Raw genomic sequence first — 20,597 nt, 5'->3', positions numbered from 1 at the left:
GGTTGGTCTACGTGTGGGGCCCATCAAACAGGAGTTAAACCGCCAGCTTCGGCGAGGTGAACCCTTAAGTTTCAGTACGGCCTGCAAAGAAGCGCGAGCCCTCGAACTGGAACTTCAAGAAGGAGAGGAGTTTGCCTTTGCATGTAGGGTCATAGCCCCACCACGGAATGACGGGGGTAACCTGGAACAACTGAGAAGCCAGCTACGCCAGGAATTACAACAGGGCTTAATGGTGGAGGTCCGCGAACAGATGAAGGCTCTTTCGACTAGCCTGATGGAGGAGGTCAAAACTCATCTAACAGCCATGGAACGACTACCAAATCCCAGTACTAGACCCATGTATGGTCCTGCAGCCCCAGCATATGTGCCTCAGGCAAGACGACAAGCGACCAGGCCAACTTACCAGTGGGATGCAGAGGGCCGGCCCATTTGTTTGGGCTGTGGCACAGCTGGCCATGTGCGACGTCTGTGCCCACCTAACCCATCCAGGCGGCAGGATTTTTAAATCCCCCTACAGCTGAGGGCCATGTAGTGGGGGCTGTTGTCCAGGAAGTGGGGCCCATGTCACAAAATAAGTCCGCCTTGATCGGTGAGTGTCCTGATGTTGTTGTTAAAATGAATGAAATTGCTGTGCCGTTTGTGCTTGACACAGGGTCCCAGGTTACTCTTCTGAGTAAAAGTTTATTTGAGAAATACCTTCAGGGTACTTCTTTGACCAATGTTGGCGAAATCTCCTGGCTAAACCTACGTGCTGCGAATGGCCTGAAGATTCCATACATTGGTTATACTCTGGTCGACTGCAGAGTAGGGAGCATTCACGTGTCTGAAAAGGGGGTGATAATCGTAAATGATGAATGCCTGGGGCCCGATAATCCTGTTTGGTCTGCTCTCACTCAGGGGAACCATCCAGGGTTGGCTGCATTTAAGACGACCATACCGTGGGTGGAAGGCCAGGCTTGGGCTCAAGCATTTGCAGAGTGCCACCGGATCTCCACCAGAGAGCCGCTTCCCCCTTACCAAGGCTTGACAAAGTTGCCACGCCAGCAACCAGTGGTCATCCCACCCCAGACAGAGATGCTCGTATGGACACAGGTATCAGAAGGTTTCCCCAAACGGGCTTGTAATGTAATAATAGAACCTCTCCCTGAAAGTGACTCAGAGTGGCGAGTGGGTCGCACCTTGGCAGAGTTGATGGGCGGAAGGGTCCCACTGCGGTTGTGTAACCCCAACCCGTACCCAGTAGAGGTGCCCCAGCGACAGCCATTGGCACAAGTGACCGAAGTGGCAGCAACCAATGTACAAGGTGACCAAGAGCTTGTCCTCAACAGTGTAACATCAGATATAGTGGAGGTTGAGGTGAGACACATTGGGATGGTAGGGATTGAAGACGCACCTGAATCGCATCCAGCGCTGGCTCTACAAGGAGACAGTTTGACTCCAAACCAACAAAGGGAGATGACCAACCTACTGCGGAAGTGGACGAAAGTATTCGCCAGCCATGATGAGGACTTTGGCCGTACAGGGGTGGTTAAACATCAAATACCCACAGGTTCTGCACCTCCCAGCCGGGAGCGGTACAGACCTATTCCTCCAAGTTTGTACGTAGAACTGAGATCCTTGCTGCAGAATATGCTGACAAGTGGTGTGGTGAGGGAGAGCGCAAGCCCTTGGGCAGCCCCAATAGTGCTTGTTAAGAAAAAAGATGGCAGCTGGAGATTTTGCGTCGATTACAGGAAACTCAATGCTCTCACACACAAAGACGCCTGCCCGCTGCCCCGTATTGAGGAGGCTTTGACTGAACTGAAATCTGCCAGATGGTATTCGACATTAGATCTTGCAAGTGGATATTGGCAAGTGGAAATGCATCCACTGGACAGAGAAAAGACTGCATTTACAACGCCATTTGGGTTATACGAGTTTAACAGGATGCCCTTTGGACTATGTAATGCGCCTGCTACATTCCAAAGATTAATGCAACGTTGTCTAGGCAACTTGGTAAATGACTCACTGTTGATATACTTGGATGACGTGATTGTGTTTTCTCCTGATTTCAGTAGCCACCTACGCCATCTGGAAGAAGTATTCCAGTGCCTCCACAATCACGGACTGAAACTCCAACCCGCAAAGTGCCACTTGTTTCAGCGTGAAGTGACATACCTAGGACATGTCATCAGTGAGCATGGCGTAGCAACCGACCCAGCAAAGACAACGGCAGTAAGAGAATGGACAGTACCCCAGACTGCAAAACAGGTAAAATCCTTTTTGGGATTTGCAGGGTACTACAGACGCTTCATACCTGCTTTCTCTAAAATAGCCACCCCTTTGAATGCCTTGACGCGTGATACTGCCAGACATGGCAGAGCTGCCTCAATCATATGGTCCCCTGAATGCCAAAAGGCCTTTGATCTATTGAAGGAAGCCTTACTCACTGCACCAATACTGGCTTATGCTGATTTTTCACAACCATTTAGGCTGTACACTGATGCCAGCTTAGATGGGCTGGGAGCGGTGTTGGCTCAAGAGCAAAATGGAAAAGAGAGGGTAATTGCGTATGCCAGCCGTAGCCTCCAGCAAACAGAAAGAAACGACCAGAACTATAGCTCTTTTAAGCTAGAACTGTTAGCCCTGAAATGGGCCATTACGGAGAAATTCAAAGATTACTTGTATGGAGCAGAGTTCACTGTATTCACAGACAACAACCCATTGGTCCATCTCGACACTGCTCGACTTGGGGCGGTGGAACAGTGGTGGGTGGCCCAGCTGGCCAACTTCAAGTACGTAATTAAGTACCGGCCAGGTACCCAAAACAAAAATGCTGATGCTCTCTCCAGGTTACCAGAACCACAAGACCCAATACCCTCCTTGGCCAGTGGGGTGATGGTGGAGCAAGAGCCGTGTTGGGCAGACCTACAGACCAATGACCTAGAACTGTTGCAGATACGACACAGGAAGGAACAAGGACTGCCACCCCCAGAGGTTAGTAATCGTTCGTCTTCATATTTCAAACTACTATGTCGAGAATGGGATAGGATAATATTACGAGATGGTATTTTGAGAAGGTTACAGCAGGCAGCTGGGTCTGGAGAAGAGATTTTCCAAGTGGTGGTCCCAAAGACAGAAGCCAAGAAGGTATGGGAGGCTTACCATGGTGAGATGGGACACCCGAGCAGTGAAAGAACTCTCACCATCCTGCGACAACGATGTTATTGGCCAAGGATGGCAGAAGACGTGAGGGAGTGGACAACTACCTGCCCTCAATGCGTCTGTACCAAGGTCGGACCAGTGGTAAAGGTTCCACTTGTATCCATTGTGTCCAACCCAACCCAGTTGGTTGGGTTGGACTATCTTTCCCTAGGCCGGCCTGAGGACAGGTATCCCTACATCCTAGTTATTACGGACTTATTCTCAAAGTATGCTCTTGCAGTGCCTACCAGAGATCAGTCGGCCAATACCACGGCTCAAGCCTTGTATAACAACCTCATACAGGTTTTTGGCTGCCCTGAACGGATCCTAACAGACCGGGGGGCATCATTTGAATCTGCAGTGATGAAAGAGCTCTGTCAACTCTACGGTTGCCAGAAAAGCCGCACCACAGCCTACCACCCCCAGGGGAATGGGGTGTGTGAGAGATTCAACCAGACGCTGTTAGGATTATTGAATTCCTTGGAGGAAGCCAGTCACTCACAGTGGCCGAGTCTGATTCCAGCCCTTGTTCAGGCCTATAATAACACTGTCCACAGCACTACTGGGATGACCCCTCACTACGTGGTGTTTGGGAGACATGCAAGGCTACCGGTGGACTGGGTGACTGGCTTACAGCCGGAAACTAGGCCCCAAACTCTGGCAGGTTGGGTAAAGAAACATCAGGAGGCTTTGAGCCATGCCTACCAGACTGTAGCCCGACGGACCCAACAACAACAAGACCGGGACCAAGCGACGTACAACAGAAAAGCAAGACTGGCACCTCTACTCCCTGGAGAACGGGTGCTCATCCGCAACTTCCGCAGAAGAGCAAAAGGGAAGCTGAATCTAAGGTGGACACCAGAGCCATATGTGGTAGTCAAGCAGCTTCGGGAAAATCACCCCGTTTATGTACTTCGGCCAGAGGGTAAGGAAGCGCCCACTCGTACTGTACATCGAAATAACCTTCAACCTTGCCCCTTGCAAATGTTTCAGCACAGACCCAAACCAGAAGAACCACCACCTACTATACATCCTCTAGTGGATCACCTCCCACCTCCAACTTGGTGGCTTCCTGGCCTAGTAACCACCACCAACTGTCAACCACCTACTAGAGAACAAGGTGCAGTTGTGGTCCCACAGCCTGACCCCCCAGCAGCACCTTCAGCCCCGCATAGTCCACCCACTGTACGACGCTCCGAACGAGGTAATTTGGGCATACCCCCAGCCCGGTACCGTAATGAACAGTAGGTCGGGACGACCTCCATTATAGAAGGGGGGAAATGTGGAAAGATCACCGTACAACGCGCATGACAGCTAAGTTGAAGGGACGTGCTCAACTTACCTGTGCGGGTGGGATCTTTACTGTAGTGGGTGGCAATCAGAGGATGACTGTGTTGCTTCCCTGTCGCAGCCAGGAAGAGGATCACGGACTCGGTGGTGGACGGGCACCGCAGGGCTCGTCGCATTGAAGCTACAGAGCCACGCTTGAGGGACAGCTCGAGTCGCTCTCTCCATCTGACGCAGCACGATCACTATACAGCCCGTGACCAGATAAGTTGAAGGAAAGAGTTCCGCTGATGTGTGTGTGTGTGTGATCTCCATGTGGGTGGCGATTAGAAAGTGACACCGTGTGTTACTTCATTGCAGCCGACGAGAAGAGGACCGCAGACGGACTACGTATAGACTGGACTTCAGAGCAGCGCTGGAGTGACAGATCCATCTGGCTGCTCTACCTGGCGCAGCGCCCTCTGGTGGATGGTGGACTCGGACAACGTTAACCAAAAAAAGGGAATACATACGGGTTTGGATGGACCAAATGACCTTTTAAACTGTATTTGCTGTGGAACTCTTTTAGAACATTTTTTATCTTGGCCTCCTACCTATTTTTATTGTTAAAGAGAACACAAAATAAATGGTTTGCAAGGTAGCTGGACGTGACTCATTTTCTCTCAGTGGATAATTCATATGCTGGTGCAACAATTTAAAAATCTACACAAAAGAACCCACCCTCCGGTGTGACATATGTTACAAAGCTTTATGTGTTTTTCTGTTCATTTGTACAGGTATATGTATTAAGCTCATTATAATGTCTGGTATGCTGTCCTTGTGTTCACATTGGTTGCATTAAGCTTGCAAAAGAGATTTATATTATGCAATTAGTGATTTTATAATTTATTTAATTCATTTTCACATTTTTATTTCAATATATTTCTGTTTGTGATATTGAAGATTGTATTAGTTATATCTAATGTATGTCAGTCTGTGCAACACTGAGCTGAGAGGAGGAGCTTGAGGCCTGTGTGCTGTCACTGTGTGGAAGAGACTGTATGTTACAAAGCTTTATGTGTTTTTCTGTTTATTTGTACAGACTACATCACTCTGCCTGTATTAAAATAGCAACCAGCAGCTAATCGTTGTCCTTGATTTCTTCACAACGCAGAATATATAAGGGTTAACGGATGTGCATCGAACTTGAATGAAAACCCCATTACACATAGGTACTGTAAGATCACTTAAGCAGAAGAGTGTTGCGTTGCCTCAGAGGGCCAGACTGACTGAGGTGACATAAAAGCAGAGGAGAGAATGTGTATCTATCTTCATAGAACGAGCGTCTGAGCAACAGGTGGTGGAAAGAGTGCACCAGTACTCAGCCTCACAGACCAAAAGCTGGATGATCATTGGGGACCCCTCTGTATTGTAACAGAGATGGAGGGGACACATATGCACCAATTGTGCCTGAAGAAGCATGGGAGTAAATTGTATTTTCTTGTTTCAAATAACAAAAATGTACATGCAGTAAAGCACCTTTGGAAATTAATTCACAATAGTTTAATTTCAAGTAAAACCATATTGTTCATCAGTCCCAGGGGCCAGGGTGTTAACTGGGTCAGTGATGCTGTGACTGGGTTGAGTAAGGCCGGGGGCTCCACAGCACCTCATCTGCCCTCCAGCAGCAGTCCGTCCTCACGGGTGCAATCTCTGAAGATCTGCTCCCTCTGGACTCTCCCGTGCACCATGTCCTCCAGTGGTGCCAGATAAGCCACTGTGCGTCTTTACGCATTGAGTGCGTACCTTTTTACAACAACTACAGGCGTTGCAGCCAATTGATCAGCAGTTTGGCACAATGATCCCGTCTTTTTATTTACAATTATTAAAATCAGAAGCCTAATGGTAATGTGTATACTATGTGTCTCACAGCAAGGCAAGGAGCTAGTTCAGCCTCTGTTAGGCCTTGATTGAAAATGTGCGATGAAGTGATCAATATTCCTCTGACATCACACCTGTGACATCAAGTAAGCAATGTGTGGGTGACCAAATGGAGGGTTAGTCACAGTCTGTTCAGCCTAAACATTCATGAATGCTCTTAAATGTAGGATATTTCCTCCACTAGTTCAGCCCAGTTACACATAAAAACATCAGTGAAAATCAGTTAATTTTTGTGGAAAGAAAGAAATGTTTGAACATACTTTTTATGTAAACATATCCTAAAACAAAAGTTGCTCTTTAGACCAGGCCTTTCCGCTGATCCGAGCTCCCAATGGGAGATTCAGCATCAAAGCGAGAGACGTCCCTTGCTTCAACACTCCTTCTCACAAGCTTTTAATTTGATTGTTATGCATTTTCTGTATTTACCTTTATTGTTGTTAGTTTCTTTTTTGGATTTGTGTGTAATTGTTCGAACAACTGTAAAGTGTGTTTGAGTCTTTAAAAAGCGCTTATAAATAAATTGTATTATTATTATTAGGACGAGTATGAAAAGACTTATTACAGTATGAGTTCTCCCTTTGAAAAGGTACATTTATGAGGTACACCATTCACTAACCAGGTCCATTATTATTTTTATTAAGCTATTATTTAACAAAACAACACAATTTACAAATTTTAAGGAAGTGCACAAGATGAACACTAAACAGGCTGATAAATAAGACAGAACTGATTAGTTGATTCTTGTAACCTGGGTCACTGTTGAAAAGTCAGTTAAAACCTGAATTTTTAGCTGGTGTGCAGCATTAGCTTTAGCAGCTAACTCTGTCTTTCTGCCTTGAGATCGATATCACGATTCAACCAACACATTTTCAAGGAATCAACGTTCCAACGAGTAAAATAATTAAAATCTCTCTCAGACTCGCTGCCCGCATCATCATCCATGGTGAGTTTACACCTCTTGACCTTTGACCTCATGCACGACAACTGAACGAGAGCGAGGTTTCAAAGAGTCTTAAAAAGCTTATATTTTAGTCCATTAGGTAATCCCTTCACTTAAAGCAGTTCTCAAACTAGGGTCTGAGGACCCTCAGGGGTCCTTGAACCATAACATTGGTGTCTGTAAAATAAATTAGACTGGCAATACATTTATACACTATATATATACATATATAATTGTTTTTCTTTTTCTTAACAAAGAACCAGAGTGCTGGATTTGGTTATAATCCCTCCTTCATTTGCATGGTCTACTAGGATGGGGTGCCAAGTGTAAAAATTTAGTATAAAAATTTTAGCTAACACATTTTCATTATTTATCTCATTTTTCTCATATTTAGCACATTTTCCTACATTTAACCACATTTAAAGAGGTAAAAAAAACCCTCCATTAAATCTAAACTTAAATGGTATATGTTAAATCTATATCTAAATTTTAAATCTGAATGTTATGTTATATCTAAATGTTAAATTTAAATGTTTAAAGCTAAATCTAAATATGTTAAATCTAAATCCAAATGTTATATATCATATCTAAATGTTTAATCTTGAATCTAAATGTTATATATCATATCTAAATGTTAAATCTAAATGTTGAACTTAAATGTTTCACACATATGCTAATTGCCCCCGCTCCTTGTAACCTCAACGAATACATAAGCAGAGACACACACAGTCGATCCCACCCACCTCTTCACCCTTCACGATGCCTGCCTGGGTGATATGTATGGCTGATTCTCTCCGTGCAGCGGAGATCTAGAGCGTGGTCATGGCAGGTGTATGAGCTGCACTTCACAGTACACTCCCAACACAACAGTGCAACACAGTTATTAAAATGTATTTTAATGCAACACGCTGAGATCTCCTGGTTTACATGTGGTTACGGTAGATTTAACATTTAGATATAACATAACTTTTCGATTTAAATATTTAGATTTAATGCTTTTTTTTTACCTCTATATACGTTGTGTTAAACGTAGGAAAATGTGCGAAATGAGAAGTGAGATAAATAATGAAAATGTGTTAGCTACAACTTTTATACTAAATTTTTACACTTGGCACCCCATATACTAGTACTACTAGTGAGATTGTACTAGTTAACAAAAATGTTTCACTAGTGTGCAAGTACCTAAAATAATGTTAATAGTAAAAACTTAGAGCTTTACTTGTTGAAGGTCTTTCGTGTCTGCACGAAGGAGCAAGCTTTCGCCAATCCTAACATTATATGGAGGAAAGATGTTGGTAGTATGTTTAGTATATCAAGGGAAATTGTCATATGCCGAATTATTATATTACTAACTTACACATGTAGTACACGTTATGCCTATGTTGCGGAATGACAGAGTGCTTGCTTGAGTGTTATGTTTGAGTACGTAAATTTGGGTGTTACTTGAACTCAACTGTCAACAGCACCACAGGAAGAGAAAAAAAAAGACAATGATTCAGGTACCCTTTTTCCCCAACAGGAATATATTTATTTCAATTTAATTCAAACAATAAAAAACATGGCTGATTAACATGTAATAACCACAGGGATTTTCAGACAAAGTGAGGACATGACACGTTAACGGCCTTCCTGTGTGTTGGAGTGAGTGTTCAGGGGAAAAGGAGTTTGACTTTGTTGTGTTGTTGCCCTCAATCAACGCTCATCAGTCAAAAACAACTGAATAGTCATATTTGGAAACGTAATCCCCTAAACATTGGCTTTACGGTAAAACCTCATCAATCCATTGAACTCACTCACTCCTATGGCTGAACGTGCTCAGAATGTTTGGATCAGCCGAAAGTGTGTGGATTGAAATATCCTTATAGCTCTTAATCATTCTTCTCTATATTACATGCTTTATACAACATAAAAATAGATCAATAACTATGATTACCATATTCCTTAGTGTAAATATACAATATTTATTGCATTTTCAAATAAAATTGCTTCGTATTTACTTTGTCGTTATCCTTTATCCTGATAAACAACAAAAATAAATGCACTGGTACCGATTAGATATTTAAGTAAGGCAAAAAATCAGCAGGAGGCGCTGCTTTACCAAGAATGGAGATGGACGTACATCAGCTTTCTTTCCTCTGTGTGGCTAAGACGTCAGATTGGTCTTCAGTTTGACAGGCTGAATAATTCCTCATTACACTGATGGCAAAGAACCTCCATCATCATTAGTTGTCTGGCACTTACGTGTTCCTTTAGGGTTTGCTTTTGGTGAGCTGCTGTGAACAAACTGCCCCTTGCATAGCAATCAAACAATCAAGCTATTGTCTTTCTCTGGCCCAACAGTCCAACAGCACAGTTAAAGGTGATGAAACAGTACACAGTGTTAAGTTTAGATCAATTTCTTTAAAATCAAGCGAGAACAATCACCTGTAAACTCACTCGCAAAGCTCTGCAGTCTGAAATAAATGAGTGTTGGACTACGTGTGTTTGCAGAGATGCTGGTCACGTGCCAACACTACTTGTTAGACATAGTAGAACCTCCTGATTTGTACTTTAAGGTAATAACGCCATGATGTTTAAAAGAGGGCCTGCTGTCCTTGTTTTCAGTGTTGTCATATACATGAAATCTTTAAAAAACAGCTAATCACCATTCACAGTTTGAAACTCTATAGATCCTGTGCCTGCTCCCCATATGTTATCTGTCTCACATATGTTACCTTCCATCCCTTCTCTGAACCTAACTTTACTTCCCTTGACTTGTTTTCAAGAAGCCTTAGACTGAGTGAGGTTCCCTCAGGAACATCTCCAAAAGTTTGTCAGTTTCTTGGCGTGTGTAGCACAGAATCATTTAAGGGAAATCCAGGGCAAGCCAAGGTTACCTCATTTGAACAGAGCATTTACAATGATTTGAGCGCTTTCGTCAAAGCAGTTATTCAAACATGTTCAACTCTTTGACAGAAAGGATGACAGAACATAATGAGTCCTCCTCAAACTCTTATGTCGGCATTGTGCAGTGTCCCAATTAAGCAGTTGGACTGCTGTGCAACATCAAAATGGAAAAATAAAGACCCTCAAAGAAGTACAGGAATTAAAATAATAAGCAGGGATAAGGTCCCTCTCCAAAATTTTAAACAAAATAAATTGGGAAAGACTGATAACTTGGCACGCTTTCCACGACTGCACACTGATCCACGACCAAAGAGATTAATAAAAAGGGTTCGTGATGTAAATGGTGCGTATAAAACTACAGTTGCTCCGCTGTTAATGCAGCTCCATCTGTGTTTGGCACACTGAGAAGAGAACTGCACCCTTCTCTGGCACTGTTGGAATGGTTAAATAAGACAAAAACTCAGCAAAAACACTAAAAGCCAATAAGCCCCCCACTGGTGACAGTGTCAGTTAAGAGGGAGAACTGGAAATCATCTGCCCCAGAGTTTCCAATCATAATGTTCATTTTTCTTCCTTTATATTAATGCTGACACCAGAAACTTAAAGACGAACAAATCAAGTTACTCAACCGAGGAAAGTAAATCCGGTTATAAACCTTCAGAAAGAAAAAGTACAAAAAATGGAATGCAGAGATGTGGAAGTGTTGGAAGATTGGTCCTGATATGTTGAGTTGAGCAGAAGCCTCAGACACGGCGAGGTGGTCAGAGAAAGGTTTTTGTGTTTTTTGTGCAAAGGCTTCTGGTTGTGTGGAACCTGCGCTGTGGTGTGGAAATGTTCACATTGTGCTCACCACGACGCTTCGAGCTGGTGGTTGTAATGTTAGTGTGTGCTGTGAATGTGTGTGTGATCTGAGTGCATGTGCACAGCTTCCTCCTGACTGCCTGTAGAGACGATGGACTGAGTTTGAGTCCTGAGTGGAGGTGTGCTCACCTCCCCACCGGCGGTGCTGGAGGAGCTCCTCTGATCATGGCTGGGAACACACAGAGGGAACTGTGGGTAAATCTTTGTGCATTCACATAAAATAAACAAATCATGAGGGCAGCAGACAGGACAAAGTACAAAATACCCCCAGCCTCTGAGCCAGATAGCAAAATAATAGGTGACACGCAGGAGGTAGCAGCACACCTTTGGATGAGAGATCATCCATGCTCATCACAGCTCAGAGGGAGAGAGGAAAGAGGTTTATGAGACAGAAAATGGCGCTACGTACAGAGTTGACTTTCCCAGCAGCGCACACTCGACCAGAGCAAGTGTGGAAGTCATGGATAGTGTGGTGATTGTGAAATAAAACCATAAAAAACCGAGATAAGCAGTGACACTCTGTATGTCCGGGAGGAAGAGGAAGTTGCGTGTGTGCAGACTGACGGGAGAGAAAGTTGGAGGAACGCCAAAATACAGTAAGAAATCAATTCAACTCTGACCCAGATAGATAAATAATAATAATTTTGCCATCAAAAGCCCAGTCTCAGTGTTTTTTTTTAATGTTTTATATAAGGAAACAATGTCGAGATGTTAGAGTTGTCACTAAAGCAAAAAAAATTGCTTTAAAGTCACTGACAGGGTTTTTTTTTAGAAAAAGGCTTTTTTCTCAGCTTTTTGCTCTGAAACTGAAGATATGTGTAAAACTTGCTCTATTCAACGGCTGATTACAAAAGAACGAAACGAGCCAGAAACATTCTGTGGGTCTTCAAAATCAGTCAAAATGCTCAAAAATGGCTGGCACTGAGGGGGGTAGAAAATCTGAGAATGGCTGGCACTGAATGAGTTAATAATGAAAACATCTTTCAAAATGTCCAACGTATGAATTTGTGGCGACTTATTTCTAAAAAAACAACACGTCATTTGGACATTACACTAATTTGACCTGTTATGAAGTCTAGATAAAAGATGAAATTTGAGTTCATCAAAAGAGCTCTCCATCGTTGTACTGTCAGAGCCGACTGTTAAACTCAAGTTCAATTAAGTTTAATTGAGCAGCTGGATTTGGACCCATCAGCCTAATTGCAATCTCAACAATGGAGATCATTGACTAACTTTTGTCCTGAGATCATGTGACAGTGTCAGGAAATAGGATGAGGTGAAGGAGTTGCTCTCATACCCTTGCCGTTCTTGCTGGGGTAGACCTTGCTGAATGGCCTGTACTCTTCTGGAGGTGGAAAGTCCTCAATGGGATGAAAATTAAACTTGGATTCAAAATCATCTGAAGGGGAACAACAACAAAACGTTTCTTAAAATTGGCATGTGTAGACAATTTATTGATCCAAACAAAAACAAAAAACGTCATCAACTAGTCTAGAGGGGTATTCCAGAAAGTCTATCCATAAACTCTGGGTCAACATACCCCGCCATGGGAAACTCTGGGTATCCGATTTCATTACAGCTGGTATGAAGTGGGTCAATCAACTCTGAGTATGTAAACCTTGGGTTACTTACGTGCACGAGCGCAATAAAAAGCCATCATAAATGGACCAAAGATAACATAAACCATCATGGCAACCAGCCGGAAGAGAGTGATTCATTCATCCCGATAGGTGAAATATGCAGGCGTTTGGGAAATATGAATAGAATGCATCTGCAGAGCTGTGGGCAGCACTGAGAAGGCTGATCACTTCTTCTCCGGTCATACGTTTACAGCATTTATCATAGACAGCTCCACTTGTACTTACGGTTTAAATGCTTAATTTACAGAGTTAAACATGAGTTCATGCAAAAGATACTTAGAATTTGAAAGGCTTATTAAGCCACTGCCACACGCACTACATCCTAACAGGTATATATCCAATTGTAACATCTATATTACTTGAAATTTTTTTAACGTTGAACCTTAAATGTGTATTCCTTTTAATTTACATACATACCTTTACATTCGCCACATGATTGTATCCAGGGAATTTTACGACAAACGTCAGTAGGCGTTTTAATGTAGATCAAACTTTCTGATTGCTCTGCATACGGAGCCTTTCCCTAAATGCTCTGCATCCACAATGTTATAAAGAAAACTACCGTTTGCAAAAAAACGTGAAGCAGCACAACATTAGTAATGATGTGAGACGTCTGCGGTGGGTGATGTTACAAATGTGTGGTCAGAGAAGAGGTCAAGGTAAATTAACGTGTTCCTTGAAAACCAGTGTTCAGGTGGGCTGAGCCAGGTAGAAACCCAGGGTTTCTTAGACAAAACCTGCCAGTGAGCAGGTTCAGTTCATGGAGAATGTTACCATGGTGACACACTCTAGTAAAACTTGCCTTGCTTTCAGCAATGGGATATTCAGAGTTTCCCTTATTTGAGCACAAACATACTCAGAGTATGAACATAAACCGCTTTCTGGAATACCCCTCCCTCAGGAGTCGACAACCAAATACAATGTTTTTCAAATCAGCAATTCATGGTTTGTCACTGTGAGGAACAAGGAATTCATAATCCAATAGCAGTCCCTATAACTACAACTATAGGGGAAAATTATGTTTTATGTAAACCCATCGAGCATCAATATTAAGTTTCTATGTCCAGTAAACCCAGTAAAGTTAAATTTATTTGAAGCAAGGATGTTTTACTGTTAAAGGAGAAGGAACTTTGGCCCAACGCACCTGTGATAAACTTTGAGGAGGAGCTCGAGCTGTGACCGTTTCTGATGGGTGGTGGTGGTGGAGGTGGTGCTGCTGGGGTCCGGGAGGATGAGGAAGACAATGGCATAGAGGAAGATGAGAGGGCAGGTGGGGGTGGTTTCCCCCCTCGGCTGACTGGCTCAGAGACTGCATTGCTGTGGCCACGATATGGGGGCGGGGGAGGCGGAGCTTCCCGACCACCATTACGAGAGCTTGGAGGGGGCACCTGTGGAGCTGTACGCACGCACACACACCATCAGATGAGATAATGACACTGGTGGGGTTCATTTTGCTGTACTAATGTGAGTGGATCAGTTGAATAAGGTTACTGACAAACAACAAATAGGAGAAAAAAAGCAATATCAAAGAAAAATAGTGAAAAATTCTGTCTACAAATTTTTAGTCTCCATAGGATTTAAAGGATACTATGATTGCGAAATAACTCGCAGACAACAAATTTTCATCATGTTACATCTCAGAATTTGTTAAACAACATCCTTCCAGCTTTGTGGGCAACATTTTACACCTATTATGTAACTTCATCTATGTGCTATTTGCCTGTGATTTGCTTCATGCAGTGCACTATATAAAATGTAACTTTCCAAGATATTTAGGGAGCAAACACCCACAGTGCTAATGAAGCTTTAGAAGTATCTCTGCAGACTTCGGGTTTGTACGCCAGAGAAAGTGAGGGTGGAGTCTTCCACTAAAAGGTCTTAATGTTGGTGGAACGTGAAACGGACGTGTTTGTGTAGCGGAAACGCTTTAGCTAACTGTGCTGCCTTCAGGCTGACTCAGAGAAAACTAGTCCTAACACGCTTCACCTTTGCAGTGAACATTCCTCCAGCTGAACAGAAAGTTACTCGGACTGTCCATAAATACTGACAATAGTTAGTCTTTCCAGGGATTTTGAATATACTGCACTCTGATACTACAGGGACTTATTTACCTTAATTTCAGTATTTTCTACAAGCTTTCACATGAAAACGTTGCCCAAACTCATCAGATATCAGAAGCTAAGCAGGCAGGGCCTGATTTGTAGTTGGATGGGAGACCATTGAGACTTCCAGGTACCACAGTGGGGTGACAGTTGCTCTAGTGCAGTGGTTCCCAAACAGGGGTACAGGAACATATTGCAGGGGGTACTTGGAACAATTAATTTAAAAATAATAGGTAAATGTTCCTAGTTCTTTTTTGGGCTATTTTTTGGATGAATTCAGAATCAGAATCAACTTTATTGACCAAGAATGTATCTTATACACACAAGGAATTTGACTTGGTGAACTGTGCTCTCTCTAATAGTGTAAACATTAAATAATAACAATCAACTAGAAAAAAAAAAAAAAAAAAAATATAAACAGTAGTTAGACTACAATGTGCAAAACTAAATAAAATAACAAGATACTAATAATAATACTAATAATAATAATAATAATAGTATAAAAATAAAAATAATAATAATAAAAAGATAATAGTGCAGTAGTGCATTGATGAGTAGTGCAGGAGAACATTTAAATTGAATTAAATAGTATGTACATGAACATTCTCAGTGACAGACTGATCCAGGGTTATGTTTAGTTCCAGGGTTATTTCACAACAAACGAACAGTACTATTGCTCAATAAAATACTATATTGTCTTGTAATTTATTGAAACAAGATTATTTTATGCTGTAGAGGCCATTTTTTATCAAATTTCTGACAATAGGAGACAAGAGTTAGCAACTACTTACTATTGAACTAATCACATTTAAGTGCATGGTATTAAAAAAATAAATAAAAATAAATCCACTTTAAATTCTACTCAATGCTTTAAAGTTGTAGATTAAGCCTTACAGTAGTGTTTCTCAAATGGGGGTATGTGTACCCTTAGGGCTACGCAATAACACTACAGGGGGTACTTGAGAGAGAAAAATTAACAAATAAAGCGATTAAAATATGGGTTTATAATTTGTATGCTTTAGTAAAAAGTTATAAAACATGAACTGAAAACACAAGAAGTGAATGATAAAAACTATAGGAATTAATCTATTTAGGAGGCACTATATATTGTTTCATTCCACTTATTTACAAATTGATTCTTTAAAATGTGTGTTATCACTCATTCATTCCATCATTATGCTCTATAGGTGTCTTTTCATAGAATTCTGAGCAAAATGCTGTAGTCGGACAAAGGGGGGTACTTGGTTTCAGAAATAAGAAAAAGGGGGTACTTGAGCCTAAAAAGTTTGAGAATCCCTGCTCTAGTGGAATCTGTCAATGTGTCCTTAGGCAAGGCACTTCACTCATATTGCCTAGTATGAATGTAGTGTGTGAGTGAGTGTTGGTGGTGGTCGGAGGGACCAATGGCAGCCTTACTTCCGTCAGTCTGCCCCAGGGCAGCTGTGGATACAATTGTAGCTTACCACCACTAAGAAAGTAAATTTTTATTTATGAAGCGCTTTTCGTAGATAAAAATCACAAAGTGAGGAGAAATTAAAACAACAGGAGCAGTATCATAAAAAGGATAATAAAAGTTAAAAAAATCAATTTAACCAAAAGCTTTTCTGAAAAGTGAAGTCTTTAATGTTGCTTAAAAGAGTCTACACAATCAAGCTCCCAGAGAGACTGGTGAAGGTCATTCCAGAGTCTGGGGGCCACAGCCTAGAATGCCAGGTTTCCCTGGGTTTTAAAATGAATTTTAGGGCTCTTTAGGAGACCCTGGCCTTAAGAACAAAGGGTGTGCCCTGAAATGTAGGGGCACAACGAGTAAGTGACATACTGAGGGGCCTGGCCATGCAACGCACAGAAAATCAGGATTAAAATTTTAAACTCTATGCAAAATTTGACCGGAAGCCAATGAAGACTAGATAGAATGGGGGTATTGTGGTAGTGTGGAGTGAAAGAATAATTGCCAAATAAAGCCCTTTGCGTGACCAAAAATAGGTACTATATCTATCTATCCATCCATCTATCTATAAAGTCTGTCTGTTCCTCAAATATCTCTGCGAATCAGGCTGAGATTGACCTGAGACTTTCAACATGGCTACTGCTTGGTTCAAAGGTGTACAAAGTTGGATTTCTTTGGACTGCAATGATACCGATAGTGATAAAAATTGTCTTAAATGCAGCTTTGCAAAACAGGTAGTCATGGTAACTTAGGATAAGTTGAAAGCTGCGTAGAATCTATAGGAGTGACTGCACAACAGGCTTTTAAAAATGACTAAAGTGGGTCTAATATCCTTACAAAAACACCCCATAAATATTGACCAGCAGGTGTCCTCAATGAGCAATGTTTTTAACTAAGGTGAGTAATAATACTAAAAAATAACAAAATAAAAATAGGCTTTTCACTATATATATGTAGCTAGCAATACATATTTCCTACGGACACTGCACTCCTAAATCCAAAGCATTATTATTGCTTCTTTGAGCTTTAAAAACATTAAGTTATGTACATTTGTTTCCTGTACCTGCTCTGCGCCCAGGTGGTTCTCGTGCAGGTGGAGGGGGTCTGTTGCCCTGCTGGGAGGTTGGAGGTGATGGAGTTGATATAGGAGGTGGTGGTGGTGGAGCCTGGTTACGTCCTTGGTTGGAGCTTCCTGATTGGTGCTTTTTATGCAGAGAGTTGTGCCTCTGTGGAAGCTCTGGAGCTCCATCTACTTGAGGCGGCCCATTGGACATCCCACCCGGGGGTTGTGATCTGTATGGAGGTGGAGGAGGAGGAGCAGAGGAACCTCCGGTTGGTGGTCTAGTGGAAGATGGAGCGGAGCCTCTGCCAGGAGTTGGAGGGAGGGGCTTCTCTCTGCTGTAAGAGTAGGAAGAGGAAGGTGCTTTCTGACTGGGGGCAGGGGGGGCAAACCCACGACTTCCTCTGTTAAAAGGTGGAGGTGGAGGTGGTGCAGAGGAGCTGTGCTTCATCCCACTACCAGAGGATGAGCTGCTGCTACTGGGCGGGCGTGAGATGTCTGGTAGAGAGGGACGTTGGGAGCGCTGGTTTTCTGGTGGGGAAGGTTTGCGGGCAGGTGAGGGTGAAGGGGAGCGTCCTGCAGGAGGGCGAGGAGCTGCAGACCGAGAACCTGGAGGCCTCAGGGCTGACCTGCCTACAGAACCACCGGCTGAACCATCTACATGGAGACGAGACATGGTGGTGTTTATTAAGTTACTATTAAGTCAAACAACAGAGGGTGGTGCAATGCAACATACAGAAAAAACAAAAAACAAACATATTTTCCGTTTTATAGGCAGCTGTTTATACATTTGAAGTTGAGGATGTGGGTAATATGGCAGAATGCTCCATGTGTGGATTTTTTAGCAAGTCTGGACACATTTGTCCAGTGAAAGCGGCTGTCGGGACTCAGGAGGCAGAACAGTGTAGTACCGACCATTACCCCTGCAACGGGATGACTAAACTGGCACTGCCACTGTAGGCTTAACAAAATGTGTGGGAACTAAGGACTGCATAAGTCTGTTATATATTTGTTTTTTATTCTCTATGCCAAAAATAAGGCTTTTGCTTGGATAAAAAGCAAATACCAGTAATAAATTGAAATTTCTGGACCGAGGGAGGGCTGTATGCATTTAAGGCAGCAAAGAGGTAAATCAAATATATAAGAAGGTTTAAAAGGTATGATATATCAGCCAGTTTGTAATAGGAAATATAAACGGGACAAAGCTGCCATATCACCACTTTAGGTTTGTCCAGGAGCGATCACGGCTTGTGGGTGGTGTGCACGGTAAAGGAGAGCTGACACAGAGCCGTGCATCAAAGCAGCAGCATTGTTACAGCAATAACTGAAGATAAAAAGCTGTAAATGGACTGATATGCAGACATGGGGCAGTGGGGAGATGAGTTCGTGTGTAGATGGAAACTCATTAGAATACACAGGGATCTTTGTTCATCCAAACCGGAATAGCAGCCCGCCCACCTGCACGTTCTGATTGGCTGAGTTGTTTGAAGGGCACCCTCATCAGCCAATAGACAGTGACTTATGTCACAAAACGGCCTTTACGGGCATACCTTGCGCAATGTAAAATCTACATAGTAGTCCTGTAGGTTTTATCACATTAACTTTGTGGCAACATTTTTTATTTACCTACAAAAGACAAAAACGCTCATGTGTTGCATTAAAATGTAACCACTGCTCCTGTGTATGTGTTTAAGTCATGGCTCTGACTGGTGTCTGCAGCTGTTTGCATTGACTGTTAGTGAATGTACAGAGCATCGCAATGTGGAGCTTGTGTGGAACCCTTCCATAATAACAGGAATATACCATAGGTACAATATTGTAATTGTTCATTATTCATTCTTAATTGTAGTTTAGAAAAAGGCAGCTGCTTCTTTTCTAAGTAATGGGAACAGATTACTGTGCGTCAACAGCTAGCAACAAATTTCAATGTTCAATGTATTCTGCAGTTCTCTTGTGTCATATTTTTATTTTTTTATAAAGGACTTACTTGTTATATTTTGCAAATAACAGACAGAGCCAAACCTTTGAAATATGTAGTGTGAACCATGCAGATATCAGTGAATTCTCTTTGTGAAAATATTAAAATATTACACATTTCACCTTAATAAATGTTACTATTGCAAATTCGCAAGATGTGATTAATAGTTATCAATTTATCAGATTTGCAATTCATTTTTTAAAATTTTTGATTCAATTCAAGACACTAACAAATATATACACTACCGGGTTAGGGTTAGGTTTTTCCTTTCCAGTTTTTTACTGAAAATTACTCAGTTTATTGTGTCATTGCACTCTGAAATGAAAGCATAGAACAAATTAGCAATTTGAGTTTAAAAAGAAATCCATGAACAATACTGTTCACCTGATGCTCATGAGGGTCTGGTACCACAGTGTGTTCCAACACTGCTTTTATGCAGACAGAGGGAGTTGGAAGTAACCAAGAAAAGTTGAAAGACCTGTAGGAATTAGTAGCACCAGCTTTCAAGGCTGATTAAACCTTCATTGTTGCAGAACAACTTTCAATTGTTAACCCACTTTGTGCTACCTGAAAAAGACCTATTTGTATAATTCTGAAATGTACATTATTTTTCAGTTTTGGGTAACCATACCTCTTTTCTTTTTTTTTTTTTAACTGGCTGTTCAGTATTTACCTTTGTATCATTTCAAGCTATTCATTGGACTTGCACGACTTCAATTGAAATAAATTGAAAAATTAGGGTGTTCTAAAACTTTTGACTGGTATATGAATCTATTCACACACACACGCGCGCACACACAAATCAAAAATGTCTATCAAAATTTGACAAAATTTTTAAATACCGCCAGAACGTGACAGCCCAGACCTCCCCTACAGACATCATGCCTCTAAATCCATATAGAACTGACCCACTGCCTGAACATACATTAAGGAAGCAACTTTTTATCTTGACATAATAGCAAAACACTTTGATAACCGGCCCCCCCACCGAGCCCCCTGTTTAAAAGAGGAAGTGTTGAACATTCCTATGCAATGCTTATTGGCCTATTAAAAGATACCCTTAAAAGATGAAACATTATCAATTACAGACAGCCATTGCTGCATTAAATAGTTCACTGTGTGATCTTAAAGTGTGATGTGTAGCTCATTAGTATGCAAGTAGTCCTGCTGTGCCAGCTCTGCCTATACAGACAGCGTTTTGTCTTAGTCTCCAGATCAGCTCGAGGAGCAGTTTACTGCTAAAAGATCTGTTGTTCCTTGAAGTTAAACATTTTAGTGCTGCATTGGCTGAAT

At 42.1% G+C, this 20,597-nt stretch overlaps 2 protein-coding genes across 3 annotated transcripts in view; one reads left to right on the top strand and one right to left on the bottom strand.

Moving 5' to 3' along the window:
• Window positions 1-229: 229 nt before the first annotated feature.
• Window positions 230-5,594, top strand: LOC114462925 (uncharacterized). Its single transcript, XM_028446070.1, has 4 exons — window positions 230-373; window positions 490-2,976; window positions 4,177-4,387; window positions 4,595-5,594. Exons 1-4 carry the CDS (start codon window positions 230-232, stop codon window positions 4,741-4,743), a joined length of 2,991 nt encoding a protein of 996 aa, XP_028301871.1. The 3' UTR covers window positions 4,744-5,594.
• A 3,236-nt stretch (window positions 5,595-8,830) lies between these two features.
• The window catches only part of wipf2a (WAS/WASL interacting protein family, member 2a), a 41,179-nt gene continuing 29,412 nt past the window's right edge, over window positions 8,831-20,597 (bottom strand). Inside the window, exons 5-8 of one of the 2 annotated variants that reach the window (XM_028454659.1) lie at window positions 17,330-17,983; window positions 13,862-14,113; window positions 12,375-12,476; window positions 8,831-11,246 (exon numbers count right to left, since the gene is read on the bottom strand). In XM_028454659.1, the coding sequence (XP_028310460.1) occupies window positions 11,203-11,246; window positions 12,375-12,476; window positions 13,862-14,113; window positions 17,330-17,983 (1,052 nt within the window). In that variant the 3' untranslated portion in view covers window positions 8,831-11,202. The remainder of the gene's footprint in view (window positions 11,247-12,374; window positions 12,477-13,861; window positions 14,114-17,329; window positions 17,984-20,597) is intronic. The other variant, XM_028454666.1, reaches the window with a different exon arrangement.

The sequence above is a fragment of the Gouania willdenowi genome, chromosome 1, assembly GCF_900634775.1.
Source record: "Gouania willdenowi chromosome 1, fGouWil2.1, whole genome shotgun sequence".
Lineage (NCBI taxonomy): Eukaryota > Metazoa > Chordata > Actinopteri > Blenniiformes > Gobiesocidae > Gouania > Gouania willdenowi.
The sequence above is the reverse complement of the archived record's forward strand: the minus strand, read 5'-3'. Positions and strand labels throughout refer to the sequence as shown.